This window comes from Eublepharis macularius, chromosome 13 (assembly GCF_028583425.1).
Source record: "Eublepharis macularius isolate TG4126 chromosome 13, MPM_Emac_v1.0, whole genome shotgun sequence".
In the NCBI taxonomy this organism is placed as follows: Eukaryota; Metazoa; Chordata; class Lepidosauria; order Squamata; family Eublepharidae; genus Eublepharis; species Eublepharis macularius.
In genome coordinates this window covers 67,230,252-67,240,438 of record NC_072802.1, presented here as the reverse complement: position 1 = coordinate 67,240,438, position 10,187 = coordinate 67,230,252, and the positions used below count along the sequence as shown (strand labels likewise).

The window sequence follows — 10,187 nt, the reverse complement described above, 5'->3', positions numbered from 1 at the left end:
GGAATTTGGGACATGGATAAAGTAAATAACTGAAACGGCCTTGGGGAGTTGCTATTTTTCCACTGGGAAAACTTACACATACTGATGGGTTGCGTGTAAGTTTCCCCTGTAAGTTTCACCAGTGAGGCTAGTAGCAGCTACCTGGGACCATTTCAGGTTGCAAAAAAGGCATGTGAGGGAGGGAAAGTCTTCAGTGTCATCTCTCTATGCACTATTTGGTCCCAATCCAGATTGGGCCCCTGCATGCCTGAGTTCGTTCGTTCGTTCGTTCGTTCGTTCGTTCGTTCGTTCTTTCTTTCTTTCTTTCTTTCTTTCTTTCTTTCTTTCTTTCTTTCTTTCTTTCTTTCTTTCTTTCTTTCTTTCTTTCTTTCTTTCTTTCTTTCTTTCTTTCTTTCTTTCTTTCTTTCTTTCTTTCTTTCTTTCTTTCACAAACGGGCTCAGAGCAGGTAACAACAATTTTAAAAATCACATTTAAAATCCATTAAATATATTAATGACATTAAAACATGAACCATAAAAATCAACGCAAGAGGGAGCAACTTTTAACAGCAACCCATATGCTGAACCCGATCTAATACATCCCATGGTATGGGTGCTGGTATGCCTGTTTGGTTGGTTGGCAGACAATCGGGAGGAGGGGAGGTCCAGACATGGAACTCCCAATGCACTCCAGATTAGACAGATCTGGGGGTGAATCCAGGAGGACTGTATAATGTGGTTCAGCTCTGAGTCTTCCAGCCTTCTTGTATTCACAGAGACCCACCTGATTCCAAAGTCTCTCAGCCTGGGAGTAGCTGATGGTTGCAATACCATCACAACTTCTGCCCACCAGCATGTCCCTCGGAGATGGAGTGTACTGGAAAAGACACACCAGTACGTCGTCATGCCTCACACCTCAGGGGCTCCCCTTGGAACTCTGGGTGGATTACCAGTCCTATGTGCCAAATAAAATGGTCTGGCAGGTGTGTCAGGGGTCACCTACCCTTGCGTGAGGTCATGGTGTGGCTCTCGTTACATGCCATCACTTGCTTTTACTTTCTTTGGATCTGAGGCCATTAAGGGCAGAGTGGCATGTCATAGAGAGGGTGGCTGCTGAAAGGACGACCCTGTGCCAGTTTCTCTTGCATGATGTTTAGGGATACTTATACCCCATTGCCTGCTGCCACTGTGCCTTGTTGGCTGCCACTGGAGGTGGTGGGGAAATGCCTATTCAGCTCTGCCCAAAGAGCAAACTCCTCATTGTTCTTCATATGTCTTATAATGTGCAGCACAAAATGAATGGGGCTTGACGGGGGAGAAGAACGGTGTTCCCTCTTGACCTTCTCTTTTCCCCTGTCTCTTGCTTGCAGTGGTGGAAGGTCGAGGAGGGGTCGTGGACAGCATGCAGCGGTTTTCAAGCTTGCCCGTGTACCTGCCTGTGAGCTACCACCTCTCCAGCGCTGAGGTTTCCTTCTTCCTGAAAGAAACCAACCAGGATATTACGAGGAACGCCAGCTTGCAGTCCAGAACAGAGTCTTTCCTTCTCTATCAAGCCACCAGATTGCCTGTTTTAAATGTCACTTACGGCCCGTTTACTGTAGAGCAAATGGTGCCTCCAAACCTCCTCCTGACATCTGCGACGTTCAGTTTTGCCGACCAGTTTACCTTCAATTGGAAATTGCAATCGCGCATCATCGACAGCTCCATATTTTCCAACAGGCCAAAAGTCCAAGCTTTGTTCTACATTGCTGGCAAGGACTGGGAAGAGGATGATCCTGCAGAAATCTTGCCTTGTGTGCAGATGGTGGCCTTCCAGGAAGACAGAGTTGCTGTTGGCAGTTGTCGGTTGAAAGGTCACCTGGGGTTGTGTGTTGCAAGACTGGAGTTTTCACCGAGCTGGTTTAACATGGAGCCTCCATCTTCGCTCTCCCTGTTGGTCCCAGAGTATCAACAGAGGGTGGACTCCTTGGAAGGGAACACTGTGGAACTTTTCTATAGGGTATATGAGGCAGATGGGGAATGTTCTTCAGAAGATCAGCTCTTGGAACCGTTTCTTCACTCAGACGGCCAGGAAGAGGCCCAGATGCCTCCAGCTTCAATGAGGAGAATGGGCAGTGTTGTTCTTTATCCAACTCGAGACAAGCTGAAGAAGTCATCGCTGAGTCTCGATGATAACCTTGTGATCTCTTTACCACTCAGACCGGTCAAGGAAGGGGACCTTGTCACATTTCACGTGTCCCTTGCCAGCGGCACTCAAGTAGACCAGTTTACATTAAGGTAAAATTCTTTTTTTAAAAAAATGTCTATATTCGGTCATACCTTTGTAACTTCAACAAGTTATAACCTTGTTAGGTTGAGTGGTTTGTTAATTCTCTGTGTTAACTTAAAAAGGGGCTGGCTATTATTTATCCAGTTAGGAGATTTCTAGAACACCTCTCCAGAGTCCTGCTTGGCTAGAGGATAGACTGGTCTACTGGTGGGCCATTGTTTAGTTTCTGGGGGAAACAACCTGATGTTTCCTCCTTGACTCTTGTGAAAAATGCTTGGAGTAAGTAAACCAGCCAGCCAGGCATATCTGGCATTGTCAATGTCAATGTCAGTTTATTGTGTATAGTCATATAGGCCATCACAAAATTACAAAATCCCCATCAGATTAGATAAAAATACAGATTTACCAAAACATGGGGAGAATTCCACTAAAACAGACATCAATTAAAACCAGAAAACAATAAGTTAACTGCAAGTTCAGGTAACACCCTCTTTCTTTGCTTATCTTCATACTAGCAAAGGTAAAAAGTGAAACTCTATATGACAGCAATTTTATCTTTTTTAAGCTCATGCACAGACATGGAGAAAAATCTCATTTTTGCTTTCCGATGTCAACGTGCATCTGGCATTCTTTCGTGGGAATGCACACTCAAGACCACTCACCACAGATCATAATTTCAAAGGGGTAGCCATGTTAGTCTGTTGCCGCAAAGTGAAATAGGAAGCATAAGTTTTCATGAATCAGATCTCACTTCTTCAGATGTATGTGAAGTGGGTAGTTATTTTACAGAGACGTTTATAACCTAAATCACAGGGATGTGGCGAGGTGGGGGGGGGGAGGAATTGCAATGGAGTTGTATTGTGTCAGTCACTCTGGTGTGAGTCCCTGTGCAAGGGACTGGAACTGATGTGGCTGTTAAAACTTAATGGCTAATGAGAGAAGTTTGAGGTTACGGCCACACATGTTTGCAAAAGGGTACACAAAGTCTAATTCAGAAAGGTGCAGTATGAAACATAAGAAAAGGATTACAGCGTGATATAGCACAATAATATGATTACAGCATAAGAAGAACCGACTGACATATATGAAGAGGGGAGCCTGCGGAACTATTGGCAACAATGGTACGTTAGGAAGCCCAAGTCATTGTTTAAGCCTGGGACTATGTGGTGTTTATTTACTCCCTTGATGAATTTTGATTCAACATCTTCGGAACTCAGATCAGTTTTGAGCTGTTATGAGACACTGAGTGTGAGCTCGCCACAAACATTTTAAACAAGAAGGCAGACCCCATGATTCTGGTACAAATAAAGGAGGCTTGCAAGACTGAAACCAGTCCAGCCTGGAGTTAAAAGTAGGAAATGGTAGTCATATGAGAGGTGTGAATATTGTATATTCAATCCCATCAAAATTCACATTTTGTGGGAAGAAAAACTGAACTCTGTGATTCATGCGAGTTAAACATATTGGGCATGTTTTCTTAAATCTTACATAATTTCTTGTGCAGTTTTCAACATTTTGTATAGATTTCCACATCTACATAATGGACATATGAAAACTGTTTTTGTACTAGTGCCCCGTGAAGCTCAGTATTTTCTTCTCTGACTGGCATTGGCTCTTCAGGGTCTCTTCAGAGAAAAGCCTTCGACAAGGGCAGAGGGAGAGGTAAAAAACAGTCCTAGAATAATGCTGCCAAGCCCTGAGTGGAGGTGGGAAGTCGTCCCGCCCCCCCCCCCCCCCGCCCCCAGCTTCCACTTCTCCTGGGAGAAAAATAAATTTTAAAAAATGCCTGTTGGTCTGAAATTGTGATGTCATTTCTGGGGGAAACTTGGAAGCGATCTCAATCCTTTCTAGGAATCGCTGGAAAGTTTATAGAGGACTGACCTCTAGGAAAGACTGATGTCATTTCCGGGTTTTCCCTTGAAGTGACATCACAACATCACCGACAGCAGCCTCCCCTATGTTTTTGCCCCTCTGTCTCCCTGCCACCCTGATGGAGAGAGAAGGAAGGAGAAAAACAGCCTAGTCCAACTCTTGGAAGGGGAGGGAAGGGGCAGGCCCACTGTGGCTCAAGCCTATGTGCCTTACGTAAGGCTGCGCTGCTGGTGTGTGATGGTGTGAACTCATGGCTAGCTTGTGGGAGCGGTAGCTTGTGCATGCTTTGAGGTGGCCTGCCCAAGGACTGGGATGGCTGTGGCAGGGAGAGATGCTACCCCAAGTCATAGGCCTACTTGGGGCGTTTCCTGGCAGCTTTAATGGCCAAACTGCCCCTGACATTCTCTCTATGTGGGAGGCATTCAGATAATTAAAACCCCGTCTTATTTTGTAGAGAAGGGAAGTCTCTCATCTCTAGCTTTCAGACACAGACTTCACAGGCATTGTTGGCTATATAATGAGGCAAACCGAGATGGTAATTTCTTTCTTTGTGGGGTGGCAGTCTCCGCTGTTGCCTCCCCCGCAGCCAACATGCAAAATTTCTGAGAAGAGCTGTGTTAATTTGTTGTCGCACAATTAAATAGGAGTCCAGTAGCACTAGAAGGACGAGCAACATTTATTCCAGCATAGACTTTCATAAATTGGAACTAATGATGAAATAAATGTGGTTAGTCTTTAAGGTGTTCCTGGACTCCTGTTTAATCCAGCATGCAGGAGTTGTAGAAGTCATACGGGACATGCACAGTTTGCCGTTCTGTATTTAAAGCGGACATGGGGAAGGAGTGTAATTTGTGCCTCTCGAGGGAGGGAATACTTAGTAAATGACGTTATTTGAGCTGCTGCTGTTAATTGGGAAAGATGACACCCGTCTCTCACACATATCCAGATTATCAGTACAATGAAACTTTGCGTGGGTTGGTGTTTGTATATGATAGGCTGAGCTATTGAAAAAAATTCTTTGCCAGATCAATTGAAAAATACCAGGTTTTTTTTAACCAGTCTGTTTTTGCTGTACCCTTAACTGTCAGCTTTTTAGTTCTGAGTTCTGCTACTCCAAGAGAAATTGGAGCTGGACATCTGGGGAATGAAAGGCCAAGAGGTAATTGGAAATGCTTCGTGCTAAGAAAAATGGTAGACACCAGGGAAGGAAGACGCTAGAATTGGCAACTGAGAGAGAGAGAGAGAGAGAGAGAGAGAGGTTCTGATTTTTAATTTCATAATCTGAAAGAAATGGAGTAGATATTTTATTTATTAATTTATGAATTGCATCTCCATTTTAAAAAAGCCTCACATGATGTATAAACATAATAAGAATATCTGTCGTTTTTGGGTTCATATGTTGACACAATAATAAACCCATATGTTGACCCAATAATAAAAACAATAATAGGTAAAAAAAAAAAAAGGTAGTCCCCTGTGCAAGCGCCGAGTCATTACTGACCCATGGGGGGACTTCACATCACGACGTTTTCTTGGCAGACTTTTTATGGGGTGGTTTGCCACGGCCTTCCCCAGTCATCTACACTTTACCCCCAGGAAACTGGGTACTCATTTTACTGACCTCGGAAGGATGGAAGGCTGAGTCAACCTTGAGCTGGCCATCTGAACCCGGCTTCCGCCAGGATTGAACTCAGGTCATGAGTAGAGCTTGGGCTGCAGTACTGCCGCTTACCACTGACCCAATAATTAAAAAAAAAAAACATAAGAAAATATAATAAGAATATCCCGAACAATTTGGGAGAGCGGGAGGAAAAAGCATGCTTTTAACTCTTTTTAGAACACTGCTTGCTCTGACCTGGACAGCCCAGCTGATCCTCCTGATCTCGTCAGATCTCAGAAGCTAAGCAGGGTCGGCCTTGGTTAGTTATTGCATGGGAGAGCTCCAACGAAGACCAGGCTTGCAGAGGCAGGCAATGGCAAACCACCTCTGGTAGTCTCTTGCCATGAAAACCCCACCAAGGGTTGCCATAAGTCAGCTGTGACTTGAGGGCACTCTCCACCACCAGAATGCTACTTAAAAATTTCCAAAACTAATTGGATATTGGTCAAACGGATGCATTTCATGCCTTTAGAGGGTTTTTGGTGCTACAGTTACCTTGCTGTATTTTGGGGCAGTGCGAGGTGAGCCTGCCACCCACTCTCTTTGCCCCTTCCCCTGTACCTCAGGGAGGCAGGCCGCTGTGCCTGCCTGCCTGTTAATCTGGAGCAAGGCAAGGAGCAACAGGGCCCACCCCTGTCTCCACTCTCCACTCTCCCCCATGGATGGTGGGGGGAAGGAGGAGGCTCCCAGCAGGGATGCCTCCTGGGTCTGCTGCTTGCGACAGCAGACCCTGATGCTGCCGGCCGACAGGCAGGGCTGCTGGGTGTCCCTCCACCTCTGTCGCCCTAGGCATTTCCAATTACCTCTTGGCCTTTCATTCCCCAGACGTCCAGCTCCAATTTCTTTAGGTGTACCTAGCGGATGGGCTGGGCCTGCATACTTTCCTGCTGCTACACATGGCCTGGAGCAGGGGTGGCCAAACATGCTTAATGTAAGAGCCACATAGAATAAACATCAGATGTTTGAGAGCCGCAAGACATGATGCATTGAAGTGACTTCAGAGGAAGAGGCGGGTTTGGGGGAGTGTCCTGAAAGTGACATCACAGGAAGGGGTGGAGTTTGGGAAGAGCTACCTTTGACTTGGAATTGACATCACAAAAGTGATGTCACATCCTTGCTAGGCTTCACCCCCAAAGTCCTCAGGCATTTTCTGAGTCAGACCAGGCAACCCCAACATTTTTATTGAAAATATGAAAGACATGGAAAGAAAGAAGGAAGGAAGGAAAAAAAGGAAAAGAGAGAGAAAGACATAGAAAGAAAGAAGGAAATGGAGGGAAAGGCATAGAAAGAAAGAAGGAAAGGGAGGGAAGGGAAGGGAGAGAGGGAAATAAACTAAACTAAAATGAAATGTATGGCCATGGCGATACTCAGAGACCACTGGGAGCTGCAAAATATGTCTAGAAGAGCCACATGTGGCTCCCGAGCTGCAGTTTGGCCACCCCTGTCCTGGAGCATTGGTTCAACTGGCTCATTACTGTCTACATTGACCGACAGTTGCTCTTCTAGATGTCCAGCAGAGAGAAACATTTCCTAGTGCTTCAACGACAGATGCCTGGGGCTGAATAGAGGACCTTTTGCATGCAGGACAGGGACTCTTCATGGCACCTCTCTTTAAAAAAATGGGACATTCCATGAATGTATATGCCATCCTTGCACTGGGGACCATACCAATCTTTTCTGTACAGATTTTTGTGTATGCGCTGGCAAAGCGAGCACAAAGGCTGGAAATCGGAAGCCCCTTGGGCGAGTTCCATCCAAAAGGGCTCATGGTAGCTAGCAATAAATTGGACCTTGGGATTCCTTGGTCAATGGGAGTGTTGCTACTGGCCCCAAGTCCCTTTAGGCTGGGTGGAATATAACTTGCAATAACTAAGCGTCCCCCCAAGGCTTTTAAATATCATAGAGCCTGCTAGGGAGAATTTATTCAACTGAAGTTTATACATTTAGCACTGAATTACGCTGAGGGAAATAAAAATCACTGTAGCTCCGACATCTAATTTATACAACTTTCCTCATGGGCAATCCTTATTTTTCAGTCCATTAGTAATGCCCATAAAGACCCAGGAGGTATGTTTAGATATGTATGTTTTTATGTATATATATGTGTGTGTGTGTTTATATATATATATATCTGTGTGTGTATGTGTGTGTGTGGTATGTTTGCCTTGGGAGATACAGGGTTTTCTTTCTCCTTTTTCTGAGTATAACTGATTGTTTTTAATCATGTCTGTGTATTAGTGGAGTGTAATGTATTCCGTTCGAGGGTATATGAGGTGATAGATCAAAACACAGTTGCTTTTTGCCGTATCTCTGTGATGGGAACACCAGTCTTTGAAATGTGAGGAAATAGCCTCGATCTGCATATTTTTATGGACTTGTTTTGCCTCATTTTTTTCCTTTTCAGAAGGAAAGTGAAATTTTTTTCCCCCAGTCTTCTCTCCTATGTACCGCCATCACAATTTGGCTCATGAACCAAGTTTGATTATCGAGCGGTTTAGGAAGCAGGCTAAAAATAGAACAAGCAAGAAATCTTTTCCCGTCACTTTTCCATTCCTGGCTGCAGTTCCTGCCACCCGCCACATAAAACCTTCCGATGCATCCCGTTGGAATGGGCTCTAAAGTGAAACTGCCACACTTTAAGGACAAGATTATCCTCCTTATCTACATAGGTAGCTTTTTAGAACATTGGACATACTGCTGCAAAAATGAGCACAGATAGAGCTTGGAAGACTCCTAGGGCTGCATTCAGATACTGTATTAATTTCTGTGCTCTAGTGACATGTACACAAATCTGGCTTTCTACTAGACTCTTGTGCATGCCCTGCTCCTTCCTTCCCCTCCTCATACCTTGCTGTGCAGAGAATTCTGATCTGAAATTAATTCTAACTTAACTGGGTTATACAAATCCAGGTATTACGGTTAGCCAGAGTTTCTCTCCCACCCCAGGACTCTAAGGCAAAGATTATTCTAAGTTTAGTATCCTTTCTGGAGGGAAAAACTAAGTCCAGTTAGCAAGCACATCAGTATTTATATACCATAGCTAACTAGAATTAATTTCAAACAGTCAGTATGGGGAAAGGTGAACAGGACGGGGGTACATTCTCTGAACTGGAATGAAAATAAAGGACATAAGACAAATGAACAAATATCAGGGCTTTTTTTTCAGCTGGAACGTGGTGGAACAGAGTTCCAGCACCTCTTGAAAATGGTCACATGGCCGGTGGCCCCGCCCCCTGATCTCCAGACAGAGGGGGGTTTAGATTGCCCTCTGTGCCAATCTAGACTCCCCTCTGTCTGGAGATCAGGGGGCGGGGCCACCGGCCATGTGACCATTTTCGCCAAGGGTGATTTAAACTTTAAAAAACTCCCCCCTTGTTCCAGCTGACCCAAAGTGGTGTCATTGTGCAGTCCTGAGTTCCACCACTGAGTTCCACCACTGCTTTTCTCAGAAAAAAAGCCCTGACAAATATTAATGCAATTTTAAAAATGAAACACTATCAAAAGATTGAGGATTTTTTTGGATTAGATATCTTTAGTTCCATTGTTTCTTGATAGATGATCCTGTGTTTATTTTTTAAAACTGCCTCAGTGACTTTTCATAAAACTTTTAGTAAAAAAAAAAAAAAGTGAAAAAAGCAAAAACTGCCTTAATGATTTTTCAAGGGGAGAGGCAGGGTATAAGTAAGTAAGTAAGTAAGTAAGTAAGTAAGTAAGTAAGTAAGTAAGTAAGTAAGTAAGTAAGTAAGTAAGTAAGTAAGTAAGTAAGTAAGTAAGTAAGTAAGTAAGTAAATGTGTACAATCTTATGGAAGGGTCAAGGGAAAGCTAGGCTAAGACCCTTTTCCTGGATATTTAGGGCTAATTATACCTTACATTCCACCACGTTCCAGCTGAAAAAAAGCCCTGTGTCTGACCATCTTGATACTGGTATTCTTCTTTAATAAAGTAACTTTAACTCATACACCTGAGTGATGCAATGAAGTGCTTGAGGAAAATACCTGGCAAGGCCTGACAGGTGGACTCAATGGCACTATATCCTAATAAGGTCCTCCCCAACCCCCCCCCCCCCCACTTCCAGGCTCCACTCCCCAAAATCTGGGGGAATTTCCCAACCTGGAGCTGGCAAGCCTAGAAGGGGCTCAGCAAGGATGTAATGTTACAGAATCTTTTTTATGAAGCTACCGTTTTCTCCAGGGGAATTGTTCCCTCTAATCTGGAGATCATTGGTCATTCCAGGAGATCAACAGGCTCTACCTAGAATTTGGCAGCCCTAGTTGCAAATGTGTAGACATGTGTTGAAACTGTAGATGCGTATGAGCTGAGCTTCAGTGATCTTATCTTGGAAGTAGTGAAATTTCTTTCCTTCTCATTCCTTTCCTATGCAGACATGTCCTTGGGGGGGGGGGGAA

General features: G+C 44.4%; 1 protein-coding gene and 1 non-coding gene across 2 annotated transcripts in view; one reads left to right on the top strand and one right to left on the bottom strand.

The window, feature by feature from the left end:
* Positions 1 to 833: 833 nt before the first annotated feature.
* The window catches only part of TMEM132B (transmembrane protein 132B), a 270,161-nt gene continuing 260,807 nt past the window's right edge, over positions 834 to 10,187 (top strand). The window contains exons 1-2 of the mRNA XM_054995874.1: positions 834 to 873; positions 1,350 to 2,256. Coding sequence (XP_054851849.1) covers positions 834 to 873; positions 1,350 to 2,256 — 947 coding nt within the window. The remainder of the gene's footprint in view (positions 874 to 1,349; positions 2,257 to 10,187) is intronic.
* On the bottom strand, positions 7,394 to 7,496 carry LOC129341786 (U6 spliceosomal RNA). The gene has a single exon (XR_008598160.1). It is a non-coding gene; the product is annotated as a U6 spliceosomal RNA (small nuclear RNA).